The sequence below is a fragment of the Macaca fascicularis genome, chromosome 1 (genome assembly GCF_037993035.2).
Source record: "Macaca fascicularis isolate 582-1 chromosome 1, T2T-MFA8v1.1".
Classification (NCBI taxonomy): Eukaryota; Metazoa; Chordata; class Mammalia; order Primates; family Cercopithecidae; genus Macaca; species Macaca fascicularis.
In genome coordinates, this window is record NC_088375.1 from 107,732,474 (window position 1) to 107,751,572 (window position 19,099).

At 45.9% G+C, this 19,099-nt stretch overlaps 1 protein-coding gene across 2 annotated transcripts; it reads right to left on the reverse strand.

Annotated features, from left to right (window-relative positions):
* Window positions 1-1,482: 1,482 nt before the first annotated feature.
* Window positions 1,483-13,660, reverse strand: LOC123567149 (protein S100-A7). Of its 2 annotated transcripts, XM_065536152.1 has the most exons (4): window positions 13,558-13,660; window positions 11,730-11,859; window positions 6,459-6,616; window positions 5,334-5,544 (listed from the first exon to the last, which is right to left on the reverse strand). In XM_065536152.1, exons 3-4 carry the CDS (start codon window positions 6,597-6,599, stop codon window positions 5,380-5,382), a joined length of 306 nt encoding a protein of 101 aa, XP_065392224.1. In that variant the 5' UTR covers window positions 6,600-6,616; window positions 11,730-11,859; window positions 13,558-13,660; the 3' UTR covers window positions 5,334-5,379. The 2 variants fall into 2 exon arrangements, with proteins under 2 accessions (XP_065392222.1, XP_065392224.1); XM_065536150.1 differs by lacking the exons at window positions 11,730-11,859; window positions 13,558-13,660 and adding an exon at window positions 8,204-8,328 and having other exon boundaries at window positions 1,483-5,544.
* Between the last annotated feature and the right edge of the window lie 5,439 nt (window positions 13,661-19,099).

Sequence of the window (19,099 nt, forward strand, 5' to 3'; positions counted from 1 at the left end):
GATATTTGTCTTTCTGTGCATGGCTTATCATCTCTGGGTTTGTTTACATTTTCTATTTTTATCTTCTCTTGTTTCCATTTCCTATTTTCATCTTCTCTCTTGGTGTACTTGTATTTTTTGAATGCTGAACATTAAGAATGAAAATTTTTTTATTTCAGGCTATGGATGATTTTCTCTCCCTCCAGAGAATTTTCTTTAGCTTCTGGAAAGGAATTAGAGTAGCAGATCATTTAAATCCGATCTGGGTTTATTGATTCAATACTGAATTCTAGGATTTATATTTCTGATCCATATACTTATTCCCAGGAGTAGCAACTGAGGGTTTTTAACTGAAATCCTGGAATGTTTAGAAGGGTACCTCTACCTTGGAAATCCTCTGAGCTTTGATTTTTATCTCCTAAAGGCTCTTACTAGCTATTTAGGTTTTTAACAAAGATTTTCTGATGGGCTGTACCTCTTGTCCTGTACAACTTGTGAAAAGACACATGCCTAAAAGGGAGAAAATTCGAGTGATCAGCTCACCATTTGTTGCTTCTCTTTTATGTAAATTTTTGTCTTTTCAAGTTCTGGCTGTGTTGGAAGTCCTGAACACTAATTTCAATCTCACCAGTCCTGAATGACTATTAAAATTGCAAATAATCTTCCTTGTCTCTTAGAAGTTACTTTCTGTTTGGTTTGTTAACTTCTTTGTTCAAACTACTTAAGAATTAATTTCTCAGGAAGAGAAGCAGCTTTAATGTTGAGTACATTGATTGAGTCTTCTTTCTCTTGGATAACCAGAGCCTTCAAGTCCTGGTTACTTTGGTAGCTTTTTGATGCTTTGAGGCAGATAATTTTATGATTTTGTCCACATTTTCTATGTTTTATTGGGATAATTGGTCTATTTCTATGTTTTATTGGGATAATTCCATAACCAGAAGCAGACATATTGGCAGTAATGCTGAACTACAGGAACTCTTGGTTCTGTTGGTAAGAAAACAATAGTCAAGCCAAGAGCACATAGAATCTGTATCCCAGGTAGTCTACCTTTTGGAACACACACATATATATACACACACATATATATGTGTGTGTTCCAAAAATATTCACACAGATACATAAGGAAATATATATAATGATGTTCCTCATAGTATTGTTTGTGGTGGTAAGGAGTGGGAGGCAATATGAGGGTGGGGAAGGTATTTGTGGAGAAGTGGGTAGACAAATACTGTGGTAGCACATTATAAAGTAAATGCAACTCAGAGGTAACAATGCTAACAGTGCATAGAGCAATGTGGATATGAGTTGGAGTTCCACTGTAAAGTTATTTAAAGTTACATTGCTGGATTGTATGAAATAAAGGCTCTCATGCTCTTCTATACAATTCCCAAAGAAGCTGATTGGTTCACATTAACTGCTTTAATTTAGATCGAAACATGGTTAAAGAATAATAAAAGATAAAAAATACTGAAATAGAAAAATAAACCAAGGAAACCAAAGGTCCTACTAGAAATTCAGTTTTAATATAAAATTGAAAATAATGGTAAATAAATGATGCTCCTAGTGAGAAGCATTAATTCTTTAATCCAATAATATTGAGGCCAAAGTAAGGAGAGCACTGAAACTTATCTGGTGCTGGTCATAATTCTTGTAAAATGCAAGTTACAAAAACAATAAGATATTATCTCACACTTAGTTATATATATATAATCTATGATGCATCAATCCCTTTCCTGGGCAAGAATACCAAAAAACTACCTCACAGATTTATAAGGGGACACGTGTGAATATGCTGCCATGGTGTGGTTATAGTGACAGGGTACTGGAAACAATCTGGTTGTTTATCAAACACATAGTCTTTTATGATTTTCTGCTCCTTTCACATTGTTCCCTTTGCCCTCTTTTCTTCTGGAAAGTTGAGATCACTCTTCAGGAGCCTACTCAAAAACCACCTGCATGTGGGGTAACATAAGAGATTTCTGTAGAGAAGGTTGAATAAATGTCAGTCAGAAGAAAGCAAAGAGAGACAGGAGTGACGTCACAGTGAATTCAGCACCACGGACAGCTCACGACACTCCAGCCCAGGCAACAGAGTGAGACTTCGTCGGAAAGAAAAAAAGTTATTGGAATGTTTTGATATCAGAATTTCTTGGGACCGTTTGGATTTCCAGAATCTCTTTCACATCAACTGTCATGTGAGTGTGGGCATAGAGCTGTCAATTATTCTTTCTCTTTAGTATCAATATAATGCACAGTAGCTATTACTTATTCCAAATCAAGTCAATTCTTGCTCTAGTATGTGTTAGAACAAAGGTTGAATTCTGATCAATATGACACTAATACCTGTGCCCTTAGGCCTTGCTCTAAAATGTTCTCCTTCCAATGTGGAATGACACATTGCCCACACCCTATTCCTTGAAACTATTTTGAAGGAATATTGGGTGAAATCAAATCAATTTTCTATCTGGTGACTGGAGCTCTGGGATGTGGTTGTGGAGATGGCCTGGTCCCCTCTCCTCTTTATATCCATTTGCTTCTGTTCTATAAGCCACCTTGGTGAGTTTGGAATGACAGTTCTCTTGACGACCTGCCATAGCAAATCAGCAATATCTCAGGATTTGGGATCTTAACTAGGAACTGCATGCTAGACATGGGGTCCCTGTCCTGTTATCACCTCTTGGGATGACATGGATGTATAAACAGAATATCCTAATAGATGTGATGAGTTCTGCATTGGCATAAGCATGGAGAGTGTGAAATAGTCTCAGGAACATTAGACAAGAGTCCCTTGAGAAGGTGATTTTTAATCCTAGACAAGAAAATCAAGAAGTATTTGTCCACACACTCCATCCTAATTAGTATGTGCCATTGCCAATTCACAGAATATTATCAGGAGAAATATGAACTGGAAAAATAAAGGGAGGGCATGGCAACATTAGGGGTAGTCAGTTGCCTTCTGGACTCTACCGATGGACTTGAAAGTCCAGGAACCCCACCCAAGGGAGACCCTCTCTTCTTTTGGGAGATCAGGATGTGAGTCCTTAGGGAAGCTCTTCAGTCATTTGCATTATTCCTTTTGGCCTAGTTCCAGATTCTGGGGTCCAGATTCTGAGGTCCTCTCCTAAGCTGCACAACCTTCCTCCAGGACTGGAAGTTTTTAGATTTTGCACTGCTGTTTACATGAGGTGGTATTGATTAGAATTTGCACAAATGTATTTTATAATAAAAAATGATATAGAGTACTCACTATGAGCTGGGATCCAGTACTGCTATCTGCTGGCTAACCAGGAGATCTGAGGTAATAGTGTTTTCCCCCCATGATTCCAAGTCTGGATGAAAAGACACGAGGGGAATCTGAGGTAATGCAGCCACTATGGTAGGAGTGAGGTGAGGGTGAGGGAGGCACAAATGAGGAAGAGATCATTTCTTTGGGGTGAAGAGATGGTGGTTCAGCCTCTAAATGTCTAAGAGACATTGACATTAAGGTCAGTCTTAAAATGTAATGTGAATGAGACAGATGAAATATTAAAAGACATTTCTGGCAGAGGCAGTAGTTTGGAAGATTGGTATAGAGGCATGAAATACTGAGATATACTGATGAGGGGTGTGTTGCGCATACTTGGAATAACAGCAGCTGGGTGAACAGGAGGGATTCAGAGAGTGCTGGGCAGACAGGAAGTCAGGCACCCACCCTTAGGACCTTGGCATGACGGTTCTGGGCAGTGACCAGCAGTCCTGGTGGAGGAGAGAGGAGGAAAATGGGGAAGATGGTTCTAGGCTGGAGATCTGCAGGGAAGGTGTGGCCCAAGGAAAGTGGGCAACAGAGCTAAGAGAGGAAAGAGAGCAATTCTGGGGTGGATGATGGGGGGCAGGCTGCACAGAGAAGGCAGCAGGAGACTGGGAAGAGAAAATGAAATCCCAGGGACTGCAGGTCTCTGTGAGTTCCAAGAACAGGTGGAATAAGAATGAGAAAGGGGGAGAAGGAGAGAGAAGAAACCTAATGGTCAGACATTGGGATTTGGAGGTGAAAACTGCAGATCAGTCCTGAATGCTAATGAGGTGCAGAATATGTTCAGGAAGGAAGATTCCTGATGAGGAGAGGAGATGCTAGTCTGTGAAGAGAGGTGTGAGTGTGGAGTGCAGCAGTCATTCACAAGAGCAAATAACCCATCCTACACACTTCTGCTGGTTGGATGGAAAGAGAATTTTTGAGATTGTTGCCTGATTTCTCCAAGAAGAATGTTTGCCTCATTGAGAGGTTAGCTGGAGACTGACCAGGGTGGTAAGCGTGATATGGACAGATGATGTGAGACTCAAGGAGGAATACTAAGAGCAGCTGCATGGAACATGGCCTTGAAGTGACACTGGGTGAACATTAACCCTGTGTTGTGGCCTGTATGGAGAGACCCGTCAGTGCTCTGCTAGGACAGCACTGTGTCCTGCTTGTTTCTGCATCCTCAGCCCATAGCACAGTGCCTGGCCTGGAGTAGACTACCAATAACAAACCACTCCATTACCCACCAGATAGAGGTGCTGCAATTTCTCATCACAGTCAGCATAAGCTTTCTGTGTCAGTCCTTAGGGCATTTCTGTGATGTTGCCTTATTCAGGCCAGCCTCCTTAATAGGGCTTCTGGACCACTTAGAGCTGTTCAAAATCTAGAGTATTCATTCATCATCAGAAACCCAGTCCTGGCATTGAGCAAACCATCATGGAGAACAGCTAAGCATCAGAGTGACTCTCTCTCACTTCCACAGGGTCACCCACATAGGCACATGCACACAAGCACACAGCACAGGGAGAGGACACAGACCTTGGAGCCCAGACCACAGGACAAGGGAGCCCATCCTCAGGGAACTACTGAGCCTCCCATTCGTAGTCACATGGGCCCTGAGCCTGATCCCATCCAGGAATCCCTATGTGAGTGGTTTCTGTTTCCCCAAGCCCTGGAGAACAGCTGGGGTGGGAGCAGGAGGGCAGGAGCACACTGAGAGATGCCAGCTCCTTCTCAGTGCAGTATCTAAATACATCTGAATGACCTGGTCCATGCCTTGACAAGGAGGGGCATTGCTGTGACCTGGCAAAGGCCCTCTACTAGCTTCCACCTGTAACCTGCTGTGGTGGCTGCATTTAGGGAGTGGGGCAGAGGCAGACACCAGGACCTGTGTGAGAGGCAGATCAGCGCTGCTGGAGGCCACAGGGAGAACATTGGTGGTGGGACATTACTCTTGGGTGACCCACTGGATGGGGGTGGTGGGGATTCTCCAACAAAGTTAGCCTGGAATTGGCAGTTTTGACAATGTAGGTCACCAAAGAGAAGAAGGAAATAAGGCAAGTGTCTGGTGGGAGGAGACACTTTATTGTTCCTGGGGTCTCTGGAGGCCCCTTGGTGGGGCTGGATCACTGGCTTCCCCTGAAACAGGGTGCCCCTTCGTGGCTTTGCTTGTGGTAGTCTGTGGCTATGTCTCCCAGCAAGGACAGAAACTCAGAAAAATCAATCTTCTTATCCTCATTCTTGTCCTTTCTCTCAAAGACATTGGTCAGGTAATGTATGCCCTTTTTGTCCTGTGAAGAGAAAAACATACAAACAAGAAAAATTCAATCACAAACAAGTTTTGGGCTGGGAGTGGAGAGGAGGAGGCAGAAACAGAGACAAATGCCTAGATCTGCACAGGCGTCGTGGCGGGGCTGGGAGTGCCGGGCGAGTGGGTGAAGTTGGGGTGAGGATGTGAATGTTATCCCTGGAGTTCTCTAGGGAGACTTTTTGTCTCAAACCTCAGATGGGAGGCAGGTCTTGTCCCGAGGCGCTCTGTTTAGTGACCTTGGGGAGAGCAGTCCCCTGTCCCAGCCTCACTCTCACCTGTCCCCAGCGTTTAAGGGCACTGGCTACCTTAGTTCTACCCCAGGGCCCCCAAATTTGCCCTCATCCTTCGTTCTCTTCTTTCTCTGATCTCCTCTTCTTTCTTCTCTTTTTCCACCAAACTCATCTTCTGGGTTCCCTACTCTTGGTCGTCTAGACCCTTTGGTACCTAGTAGCCCACAGTTTTTTTCAGATTTGCTAATGAGTCTTGTTTATTGCAAAGAGGGCTATTGATTTCTACTAGCAATGGAACTTCCAGTGCTTTCCCATTAATCTCAAGGATGTTGATGTGGGGCCTTTGGGAAGCAGGACCTGAGCATGTGAGTTTCAGTCTCACAGAGAGGGGGTCAGTGAGCACTGGGAGGGGACTGTGCACCGCCCTCAAGCTGCACACTTTGCTGACCATCTCATAACCTCATTTATATCTGTATAACTCTTTCCCATTTTCATACTTTTTTGCCTATCATCCTTAGATTCCCATATGATCCAAGCAATAAATTTGCAAATGGGAAATGTTTTAATCAGAGGATGAGGGTGACCCGTCCAAAGACACATAGTAAAATATATCCTCAGCCATGCCAGCGTCCAACCAACATTGAGAAGCTAAACTCCGACTCACACAGGCACTGAGGAAGTTGGGGAAGTTCTCCTTCATCATCGTCAGCAGGCTTGGCTTGTCAATCTTGTCATCACGTCTGGTGTATTTGTGAAACATGTCGATCATGCCTATTATGGACGTCTCAGCTTGAGTGTTGCTCATCTTGGCTTTCAGAAAGGCTTCAGGAAATAAAGACAATCATTTTTTTCCCTTCATTTAAGTTAGCGTCTCTATGTGGGGGTGTTGGAAGGAGGGCTGAGGACAGAGGAAAAACAGCCCTAAGATGGAACAGAAGGAACTCGATTTTTAAAAATGTGATGGGATAAGTTGCTCAAAAATGAGAGGGTAGGACCAAGTCTGACACCTGGCCCACCCTGGCCAGGGCCAAGAGGAGATGCAGGTGGATGGCGGAAGTCCAGCTGTGGGCAGAGCTTTGGAGAGGGAGAAGCAGAGAGAGTCGGGGGCCAGCAACACATGGAAGAACTGAGCTGGGACCCCCCCAGCCTCAGCCAGCACATCGCAGACCCCACTCCTAAAACAGGACCAAATCCATCTCCTCCAGCTTCACAGCTGGGGTGAGAGTCATGGGGGCAGGACAATAGCCTTGGTGATCTGGTCTCCGACCCTCCTGGGCTGCTTCAGGAACCAGACACCGTGGGCCCCACCTTGACTCCAGTGCAAGCCCTGCATGACACGGTGCATGCAGGCTCCAGGTGCACGTGTGAGGATGGATGTGAGTGTGAACAGGAAACACAGCCCTGCCTCAAGCACAGGTGGGCCCTTCCTGCATTCCCCTGGGAATGAGAAACGGGAATGGCCTCTGTTACAAGGAACAGACATAACCCCTTGGTTCTTAAGCTGCTGGATGGGATGGGAGTGAGGTGGTTGTCGCTTCATGTCTGCTCTTGGGAATTATCTGCACCCTCGGAATCACCAAGGCTTGACCCTGTTTAAATAAGAAGGTCTGACTTCCCAAAGCAAATTGTCCAGCCGGTGGTCAGTCTGGGCTGGCCTGCACCCCAAGCCTGAAAAATAGGACAGTGCAGCTCTCACTTCCCACACTTTCCAAAGAACCAGAAAAGGACCTTGGCTAACGCGTGTGGGTGTCTGACAATAAACCCCCAACTCCTCTCAACGCAGGAGAAAGCTCCATGCTGGCAACTGACTAAGAGGAGCCACCCAAAGCTTTTTTGATTCTGAGGCCAAAGCTAGATGCCAAGCCCTGTGCCCAGAGGGTGCCTGAGAATTTGCAGGTTGTGGTAGGGAGTGAGGGAGCTTTGGCTGCTCAATACCTTACCCAGGTAGGGGCAAGCCATCTGGCCAGGGCTATGCTGTGTCGGGGTCCCAGGCCTTGGGGTTTGGAGAGCCTCCAAAGCATTCACAGGGGATCCTTAGCCTTCCACCCTCTGTGGGGGCAGAGCTGGGGAGGGGATTCAACAACTGGGACCCCAACAGGCAGATGAATCCAGGGAGGAAGAAGACAGGGAAGGTCCTGTGCTCAGGTCCCACTGGGGACATTTCCACAGGAGTTGTCTCAGGAGATCCCAAAGGAGCAACAGACAAGTCTAGTTCAGCCACCTGGTTGTACAGATGTGGGCTTTTGGTGTCAAGTGAAGGTCACACAGCCCAGCTAATGGCAGAGCTGGCCTAGACCCAGGCTCCTGAGTCTTCGTCCACAGCCCTTTCCCTTCCTAGAGGCAGCACAGCAGACTGGGCACTGGGCACTGGGCACTTCTAGAAAACGCAAAGACGTAGGTGAGACTTACTGGAGCTGGGAAGCGACACGAGGAGCAGGATGAGTGAGATGTGTGTGTTTGGAAAAAGAGCAATCTCTTTATAAGGCTCAGCCTGGCTCTTCCCAGGGGCTGGGAGGCCTCGGGCCACCTCTGTCATCTGTTTCTTGGAGCCTTGCCCTCCATCAGGTGGGTGGGACACACCCAGGAGGCTGTGCTCAGGGTTTCTGACCAGGGAGCCAGGTCACCAGGTCCCACCCCACCCCAGACACCTCACCTGGGGACTTCCCTGGCTCAACCTTGATTTGAGGGTAAGGCAGCCAGTGCATGTGTAGCAGCAAGTCAGGAAATGGGAGAAAAGAGCACTGGGCCTCTGGACCCAAAGAGGATGGAGTTTCAGACTCCTGAAGGTAGCATGGTCTTGTTTGTTCCCTCTCTCAGTCCTTCCACACAATTGTTGTGACAGCCTGTTCTACGACCCCACCATGTACTGAGCATTCTAATGTCCAGACATCAAGATACCTGCTGCTCCTGTATCCTCCTCAACCCTCATAGTCCTAAGAGGCAGGTGCTGCAATCTCTATTTTAGGAAAGGAGCAGTTGAGATGTTCCCAAGTTTACTCAGCTGGTAAACACAGCAAATCATCATATGAACACAGAAGAGGCAAAATCAAATCCTTACTCGTGTGCCCTGTGCTATAGGTCTTGGGTCACATCAGGGGCTGCCCTACGGGAACTCAGAGTCCAGGGAGGGAAGCAGGGTTCCTTCATTGCTAACCATTGGTCAGCCCCTCACAGAAGCCCTGGACTCAGGTGGGGGGACTGGGGTCAAGGTCCCACTATCTAGGTTGGGTGGCGGAGAGACCCCCCGTGGAATGAGCCTGGAGGCAGGGAGTGGAAAAAGTTCTTTCCTGCCCCATGGCACTAACTTCCCAGAAAGTCTTCAGCGTTTTTCCTCCTCCTATGCAAAACAGCCTGTGTAGGAGTTGGGAGCTGTGCCTTTGGCTATAATGTGCCCTACCCTGCTGTGGAAAGCCTGACCCAGGTAGGGGCAAGAGGATTGGGAAGGCATGGGAGTCCCTGGGGCATGGTGAGGAAAGGGAGATGATGAATCACTGACATGGACATTTTCTGCTAACCCCTTCCAATGTTCCTTTTAGGGTACAAGAGAGCTCCAGGTTCATTTAGTGCCAGCCCCTTAAGCACTCTGGGGCTCCATAGAGCTGATGTGATGTCTCCCTAGGTGGGACCTATTTTCTCCACCCATCATATTTCTTCAACTTCCTTCTCCATCAGTACTTATGTAAGCAGGGGGGCCTGTTTCTCCCTCTCCCACTTCCCCATATGATGGCAATATTACTTTTAGTGGCAAAAGATACACACACACAGACACACACACACACACACAGTGGAATACTACTCAGCTATGAATAAAGAATGAAATCATGCCTTTCACAGCAACATGGATGGAACTGGAGGCTATTATTTTAAGTGAAATTACTCAGAAACAGAAAGTCAAATACTGTGCACCTTCACGTGTGAGTGGGAGCTACATCACGCATACAGACGGAGGTAGAGAGTAGAATCATAGACACTGGAGACTGCGAATTGCAGGAGGTCAGGTGGTGGGTGAAGGATGAGACATTTCTTGGTGGGTACAATGCTTGCTATTTAGGATGGCTACGTTAAAAACCTGGACTTCACCACTGTGCGATATATTCATATACATTTGTATGCAGGTTTTTGTGTGGACATAAGTTTGCAATTCTTTTGGGTAAATCCCAAGGAGTGTGATTTCTGGATCCTATGGTAAGAGTATGTTTAGTTTTTTAAGAAAGCACCAAAAACTGTCTTTCGAAGTGGCTGTATTATTTTGTGTTCCTGCTGTCAATGAATGAGAGTTCCAGTTGCTCCACATCCTTCTTCAGCATTTGGTGTTGTCAGTGTTCCAAATTTTGGCCATTCTCATAAGTGTTTACTGGTATCTCATTGTTGTTTTAATTTGCATTTTCTTGAGGACTTATGATGTGGAGCATCTTCGATACGTTTATTTGTCACCTGCTGTGTCTTCTTTGATGAGATGTCTGTTCAGGTCTTTGGCCCATTTTCTAATTGGTTGGTTTGTGTTCTTATTGTTGAGTTTTAAGAGTTCTTTGTATGTTTTGGATAACACTCCTTTGTCTGATATTTCTTTTGTAAACATTTTCTCCCAGTCTTTAGCTTGTCTTTTCATTCTCTTGACAATATCTTTCACAAAGCAGAAATGTTTAATTTTCAAGAAGTCCAGCTTACAAATTCTTTTTTTATGGATTGTGCCTTGGTGTTGCATCTAAAAAGTCATCACCAAAACCAAGATGATCAAATTTCCTCTTATGCTACCATCTAGGAATTTTGTAATATTGTGTTTTGCATTTAGGTCTATGATTCATTTTGAGTTATGTATCATCACTGTTTAGAAAAAAGGACCAGAGGAAAAGCAATACAAAAGGAATGAGGGACAACAATATTAATACAAGACATCAACGAATTCTAAGAAAATGGATTAAATGAAAAAGAAGAATATTTCTTATTGATTAGTGTGCAAGTGACCAAGATATAATAGTCTTATCCTTTTTTTCTTTCTTTCTTTCTTTCTTTCTTTCTTTTTTTTTGAGACAGATTTTCACTCCTGTTACCCAGAGTAGAGTGCTATGGTATCATCTTGGCTCACTGCAACCTCCTCCTCCTGGGTTCAAGGATTCTCCTGCCTCAGCCTCCAGAGTAGCTGGGATTACAGGCCCACGCCACCACACCCAGCTAATGTTTGTATTTTTGGTAAAGATGGGGAGTGTCATCATGTTGGCCAGGCTAGTCTCGAACTTCTGACCTCAGTTGATCCACCTGCCTCGGCCTCCCAAAGTGCTGGCATTACAGGTGTGAGCTACCAGGCCCAGCAATAATAGTCCTAACCTTATACACACAAGAACATAATTTTGAATAATATAAAGCAAACACTGAAAGAAATTAATGGAAACTGACAAACTTATATCGCTTGGCAGGTTTTGGCAGATTCTGTCCAGAAACTCAACAGAGTCGTCAGATAACAAAACACCAGTAATGGTACAGAGCAGGACCGACAGATACTGCTACAGCCCAGAAGCAGCCCCGGACACAAGGCCCCGCAGATGTGTCCAATAAACACTAACCTCCAGAAACAGGTGGCCAGCTGTATCTGGCTTGAAGACCATAATTTGATGATTCCTGATATAAACTATTTGAACAACACACTTAAATTTATTTACGCACACATACATTCATAAATTCGTGCCCAACCATAGAGAATACACATAAATTTCAAACATACTTGAGACATCCAAAAAACTGATCATTTGTTTTTGCTAAAATGAAAATCTCAGCAAATTAGCTTTAATAGGGGCCTTATCTTTTGCACTTGCTGATCAGGTTGAACCCTGTGAGCCCTTCTCCTGTGTCATGTCTGGAACAAACACTCTCCATAAACCTGCCCCGCCCCATCACACATCCAACCTCCCAGCCACTGCTGATCCCCAGGAGAGCTCACAACAGGCTGGTCCTGAACAGGAATCTGGCTAGTTGATATCTTCATCTCCTCCTTCTTTTGGGGGAGCTCCCCTCTCCCTAGTCTGAGGTAGCGGCAACATCCTTCTGGATCTATTGAAGATCTCAAGTTGCTGAGGGAAGAGGACAGAAAACAATTTGTTCTTTTTGCTGTATTTTATCCATTCACTTATGCTATGAGTGCTGACTCTGTTCTGGGTGTGCGGACGTTGGGGTGGCAGGGAGATGGAATGGATGTGGACCGTGCTTTGAGCAATGCTCTGGTCCCAGGAGAGAACTCCAATAAACCACTGGGTGTTGAGAGAGTGGAGCGGGACAGAGCCAGGAAGCCCCAGGTCCCCAGGCAGTTCAGTGGTCACTTTCTCTGTGAAGCCTTCTCCAGGCAGAGCCATCATCCCCATGTCCCTGCGCATCTCAGTGACAGCCCTGGCTGCACATACACTATGTTTGCTGCCACCTGGCCGTGTCTTATATTGTGCCCCCAGCCTCCAGTGCAGAGAACTCCATAAACATTGGCCGAACTAGCAAGTGAGGCAGGTGTCTTCAGAAAGGTTCAGATAAAGTGTGTGGGAATTCAGAACAGGGGAAATCACTTTTCAGGTGGGGGAGCCAGGGGAATTTTGTCGGGGCGCCCTTTCAATAGGCCATAGAGCACTTCCAGGAGCCACGGTGAGAGGGACAGGGCAGAGGGAGCCACAGGAATGTTCCGAGACAGCCAGCTGTTCTGTTTGGGGTCCTTCTGGGTGGTGTTGGCCGGCTGCATCTCTAGACTCGAGCAGCAGTTGGGAGAGCGGGACAGAGAGAGTTCCATGGTGTTCAGAAGAGATTATTCGGACTCAGTTCTGCTGTGAGCCACCCACACTGGAGGATCCATCCACACTGGAGGAAGAGGACACCCAGCTGCAGCCCAGAGCCTGTGGTCCCCCTGTTAGGTTTTGAAGGGAAGGCAAGGGTTAAAGAAAGACACAGAGAGAGTCGGGGGCTCTATGGCAAGGCAGGTTTTCTGTCCAGCACAAGACCTGAGGAGGTGGGGGACCAGCTTAATGCCAGAACCCCTGCCACTTACAGGCTGGGGTAATTTATAGGTCTAGGTGGGGGTCTGGGCAGTATGGCTTGCTCGCCGGGAGGATATTGGTAAGATGTTCACACCATTGGGTGGTTTGGACCTTTTTCCGGCAGATGTGATAGGCTGTTCCTTGGACCTTTGCCCTGCAGGATACGATAGGGATGTTCCCTCAGTTGGGCCTTTGCCTGGCAGGGTATGATACGGGTGTTCTTGTGCCTTGTGGTCAGGCCCGAATCCACATGGAATGTTTCACTCTGACGAGGCTCCGCAAAATGGCAGGGGGCTTACAAAATGGTGCAGTTTGGACTAACACCCACCATCCCGTCTAGAATGGGTTTGCTGGGAGGATTTAGTGTCAATTCTGTTCGCCTGATAAAGGAGGTTGCTTTCTCGGAGGCCACACACACAGACAGTGCTGGGAAGTGACCCTTGTGTACCCCGAGAAATGTACCTATTCAACCAAATTTCACGTTGGCCATGATCATTCCTCACCTCACCCAAGTTTAAGAGGCTGGGCCCTGTAGGTTAAAACTGGCAAGCTGGAGAAAGCAGTGGAGGCCACTGCAGGAAGGTTCTCTGGCCAAGGGGGACCTTACAATTTTGACTTACAGTCAGGGCTGTTCCTGTTACAGTTGGCCCCAGTCAGAGGCCCAGGATGAAACTCTGGCCCTGAGCGCAGAGACTTGGTTTTCTGTTTCCCAAACTTCCACACGGTGGCGCCACCGAGCACCCACCGAGCACCCACCTCGCCCGGTTGCCGAGGGAGGCAGCACCACGTAGCTGGGTCCTTCGCGGTTTCCGCCCTTCCTCGAGTTGTGAGTCCCACGTCGGGCACCAATCTTGCACCTTTAAAAAAAAGAGATCTTCACCAAAAGCTTCTGAAAGGCAGAGGGCTTTTCTTAATTAATTTGTATTCTTTTCTCTCTCCAATGCCTACCAGAGGGCACTGCACAAAATCATATACTGGGGATGTAATTGTTAATCGAGTAAGTAGAAACAGGAACAAATTAAGATAATTAAATTTTTTGTAATGGTGGGTTAAGTAAATCTTGATGCCTGTACACATGGAATCCCTGTGATGATACGAAATGGACATTTGGTCTTTGTCCCTGTTCCTGACGCTGAGCGTCTGAAACCTCTGGAATCTCCTGAATGACAGGGGTGAGGGAGCGTCTTTTGTTACTCATAACAATCCCCTTCCAGCCATACTGAGTGTGTGCTAATGAAGTGACTCTTCGTGGACCCCTAGACAGCTTCAGAATGGGGCTGGTTGCCAGAGGAAGCAACCATGTGATTGGAGGGCTGGAGCTTTCAGCCCCAGGCTGGGCCTCCAGAGAGCTGCTGGGGCAGGACTTCAATCACCAGTGGCCAATTATTTAATCAACCATGCCGAAATAAAGTGACTGCCATAGAAACCCCAATCAATGGGGCTCAGAGAGCTGTCGGGCTGCTGAGCGGGTGGGGTGCCGGATGGGTGGGCCCCTGGGGTGGGCCTGGGAGCTCAGTGCTGCCCCTCATACCCTCTGTGTCTCTTCCACCTGACTTTTCCTATGTTGTATTATTTGTAAAGTGCCTTATGCCTAAAGTGCCTCCTTGAGTCCCGTGACCCCTTGTAGCAGATTATCCAACCTGAGGAGGGTTTTTTAGGAACCTCCAATTTTAGCCAGTCAGTCAGAAGTATGGGAGGTCAGGTGCTGCGATTGGCATCTGAATTGGGGGCAGTGTTGTGGGGCTGAGCCTTCACCTTGTGGGGTCTGTGCTAACTCTAGGTAGTTAGGGTCAGAATGGAATTGCAGGATACCCCGGTGGTGTTCAGAGAGTTGGAGAATTGGTTGGTGTGGGGATTTTTAAAAAAAGGAAATATAACTCCCACACATTTGGAGTCAGAAGTGTTGTTAGGCAGAATGGTTCAGAAATTCCATATAATGTAGCTGTTTGGAATCAATCACTCAAAAATATTTAAGAATTGGGGAAATGTTTTAAACATAGTCCTAATTGAAAAAGCAGATGATAAAGCAGCTGGGAAAGGACAAGGCCGTGGCCCACAGGGTGGACTTGGAGTGGGGGTGGGGAGTGGGCTAATGGGACATGATTGCTCTGCGTGAGACAAGGCCACGGAACTCGGGAAACAAAGCTTGTGTTGAGCAAGAGTCATGTCAGATTTTGACAGGAGGCAGAACAGAGAGAAGATATCTTTACATAGGTGAAGCTTAGAGTTCGTGATAAAGTGTTCTCCGCCTTCATGTTCACAGTCAATTAATTTTCAACAAGCCTGCCAAGCCCATTCAATGGAGAAAGAATAGTCTTCAATAAACGGTGCCGAGACAAGTGGGCAGCCACATGCAAAATAATGAAGCCGTACCCCTTCCTTCCTTCGTACACACAAATTAACTCAAAATGGGTCACAGCCCTACACATAAGAGCTACAACTAAAACTCTTAGAAGAAAATATAGAAGTAAATGTTCAAGACGGAGGGCTTGAATGTCTTTGCATATGCTATTGAGGCTTTATGACTTTACTTTCCACCGTTAGACCTACAATCCACTTGGAATTGTCGTTTTGTCTGCTTGTGAGGTCTAGTTTCATGAGAATGAGCATCCAATTGATCCCATAAAATGTATCGAAAAGCTTGTGTTCAGCAGTGCCACTTTTGTCACAGAATAAATATACTACACGTGTGTGTCTTTTTCCCAGGCCTCTATTTAGTTCTGTTGATCTGTTTGTCCTTGAACCTGCCGGGCAGTATCTTAGTTACCGGAGTTATTATGATAAATCTTAATGTCTAGTACTGTGGATCCTCCCATGTCTTTTCTTTTTCATGATTCTCTTGGCTACTCTTGGCCTGGCTATATACTTTTTAGAGTTAACTTGTCAATTTCTATAATTTCAGTAAGAGCTTTGGGATTGGGATTGCACTGAATCTATGTTACATTTGGGAAAATGCCAGCTTTACAATAGCATATAAAGCTACTATGAACATGGCATATCCCTTACTAAAAATCTTTTAGTGGCTTCCTATCCTGCTTAAAGTCCAAATTTTGCAAAGTCCTCATTGGCTTGTCCTCTGCCTGCCCCTCAGACCTCATCTCCTGTCTCTCTGGGCTCCATTTACACCACTCCAGCCCTTCTTTCTGCCCGTCCATCAGCCCAGGCTGGCTCCCACCTGAGCACCTCTGTTCCAGCTCTTTCCTCTAACCATGGGGCCCTTCTCCTGCTCTCCCCAACGTTGGATTCCCTGTTATTCGGGGACAAGGTAATGTAGTGGATGAGAACGGGTATGTGGGGCCCATGGGCCTGGGTTTGAAACGTGCCTCTGCATTACTAGCTGTGTCCCTATCATGCTCCTGTAATTGTCATTCTTTGGGCTTCTTCAGCAATTGTTAAGAAGACAAGATGAATGGGTGGATGTAATGGGGCAGTGCTCAGCAAAGAAGAAGAACTTAATACTGTTAATCATCTTCTCACTCTCCAGCAACCTCCTGGTCCTACAGAAGCAGCCTAGGGACTCCCTATGCTAGAATCTTACTCTTATTCTCTACACGGCAATAACGCACCCTTTCTTTCTCTTTATCACATTCTCTGTGAGGGTTCTAATGCATCTAGCAGCTCCCCCTTCAAGCACAGCCCATCTAACACACATTTCAGATACTCTTGAGGCTGTTGACTGGGATATCAAGTTGCTCCAATCCTAAAGATAATACAGGTCTGGAGAGAAGCAAATAGGTATATGCTGGTGAGAACTGGCAAAAATCCCTCAATATGCCATCAGTATAACCCGCTTCATCGTCAAGTACCATACGACATTTCTTTACTTTTTAAGGTAATTACTTGATCCTTTCCACCACCACCTCACCGCTGTCTTAGTCAGAAATTGAATATTATCCTTCTTGAAGTATTTCCAATCTTTGAGGTGTCTAAAACCCTGGTTGCAGCAGGAGCGGGGGTGGGGGTGCTTCAGGACCAGTTTCAGATAACCTCCTTTCTCAATTTCACCAGAAAGCGCTACTCCTTTGCTGTACTGGCTTCTGGATGTCACAGGACATTGCTTTCAGCGACTGGTCTGCGCACTGGAAAGACATGAAGATTGTGTCTGTCAAGATCACAATCTTGCCCTGGCCATGGGTGGTTGGGTTATGACATGGGAGATGCATGTTTGGCACCATGTTTATGGCTTTTTTCTAAGTACAGTACCCTGAAGTTTTGGCTAGGTGTCTGTCTCCACCTACAGACTATGAGTTATTCAATTCATTTCCACCCCCTTTCTCCACAGCACCTAGCACAGGGGCACCTAGCACCTAACACGTGGCAAAATTCTGATAAACATTAAGGAAGAGTTGACATTAAAATGTATAAATAAAAGTAATTTAATGTCTAACAATAATGGATTCATAAGACAAATTCTGATAAATGCAAACAGATGATCGCAATATACTCGCTAAAAATCAGGCTAGCATTGATTAAGCATGTGAGATGTTCACAGCATAACATCAAGCAAAAAGTGCAGTTACAGCGCAGCTGTGCAAGGGATCATCACTGGGTATTGGCATGGTGTAAGGGGTTGTTTTTTCCCAGAGTGAACAGAGGGTAGGGAGAAAAGGAGTGCAGTCTGCCCCCCATCCCCAGCCATAGGTCAGAAATGAAGTTTCTGCTGAACAACAAGCTATTATCCAGCAATTGTCCAATGGTGAACCACATGGGTATACCAAATTTGTTAATTAGATAGTTTTAAGGTTTTGTTTTTATTTTTGTTTCTTGGTTATAGACATTGCCATGGTGGACATTTTTCTGATTATTGTTTTTAACATCTGCTTAATTAACTGTTTCGGGATAAATTGCCAGGGTAATGCTGGCTGAATCAAAAAATTCAGTGCAATCTTTTGTGGCTTTAGCTTGGCAATGCTGAGAAATTCAAGTCATGTTTTTAGTTTAGAAACTAAGTGTATTGATGAAGCACTTGTTTGCTGGGGAAATCACTATGTTGAGTAGATAAAGGCTCACTCAGCAAACTGGAAAAGCTGTTGGCTTCAGTATCTACCTATGATTTTCTCTCCAACCTTCAGGGATGCATAGATGGAGTCTCTGGTTTGATGACCTGTCCTTTGGCGCCCCCTTCTGGAAGACTCAGTCATCAGCCTGTGCGGGCCCTCCCAAGAGAGCTGTGTGGGGTGAAATGGGGCCAAGTAGAAGGGGCCAGCTGGGAGAAGTCTTGTGTTGGGGTGAGTTGGCAGAGGGGACCCCACCCATCACTCACACAAGGGCCCAGGTAGCATCTGTAAGGATGTCGAGCCTGAAGGTCTGGCCCCCTAAGAGTAGGGTGACTTCCACATTGCAGTTGGTGATTTACTAATGAACAAATCTGGTTCTACCACTTCTCTTTCACCTCCCATCCATCACTCAACTGATTTAAAAAATCCTCTATTAGCTTCCTCTCTTGTTTGTGTATCACAGTCTTGCCCTGGCCGTGGGTGGTGGGGGTTGTGAGGTGGGGGTGCATGTTTGGCACCAAGTCTGTGGTGCTTTTCTAAGTACAGTACCTCGGAGTTTTGACTAGATGTCTGCCTCCACTGACAGACTATGAGCTGGATAGGATAAAGTCCCAGCTATAGCTTGGCACAGAGTCTTCCGGTCTTGTCTCCCTCCTGCCTCTCCAGCCTTGTTTCTTCTAACTTCTTATGGTGCACCCTGTGGACTCCATCCCCTGAGCAGGCCGCACTCTTTTTTATTTTATTTTATTTTTATTTATACTTTAAGTTCTAGGGTACATGTGCACAATGTGCAGGTTTGTTACATATGTATACATGTGCCATGTTGGTGTGCTGCACCCATTAACTCGTCATTTACATTAGGTTTATCTCCTAATGCTACTCCTCCCCGCTCCCCTCACCCCTTGACAGCCCCCAGTGTGTGATGTTCCCCTTCCTGTGTCCAAGTGTTCTCATTGTTCAGTTCCCACCTATGAGTGAGAACATGTGGTGTCTGGTTTTCTGTTCTTGCAATAGTTTGCTGAGAATGATGGCTTCCAGCTGCATCCGTGTCCCTACAAAGGACATGAACTCATCCTTTTTTATGGCTGCATAGTATTCCATGGTGTATATGTGCCACATTTGTTTAATCCAGTCTATCATTGATGGACATTTGGGTTGGTTCCAAGTCTTTGCTATTGTGAATAGTGCTGCAATAAACATACGTGTGCATGTGTCTTTATAGCAGCATGATTTATAATCCTTTGGGTATATACCCAGTAATGGGATGGCTGGGTCAAATGGTATTTCTAGTTCTAGATCCT

Bases quoted from the DNA above. Each gene is read 5' to 3' on its own strand.
- LOC123567149 (XM_065536150.1), bottom strand. From the start codon at position 6,599: ATGAGCAACACTCAAGCTGAGACGTCCATAATAGGCATGATCGACATG. The intron at 5,545-6,458 runs GTGAGTCGGAGT...TTCTCTTCACAG, and splicing joins CCAACTTCCTCAGTGCCTGT to GACAAAAAGGGCATACATTA.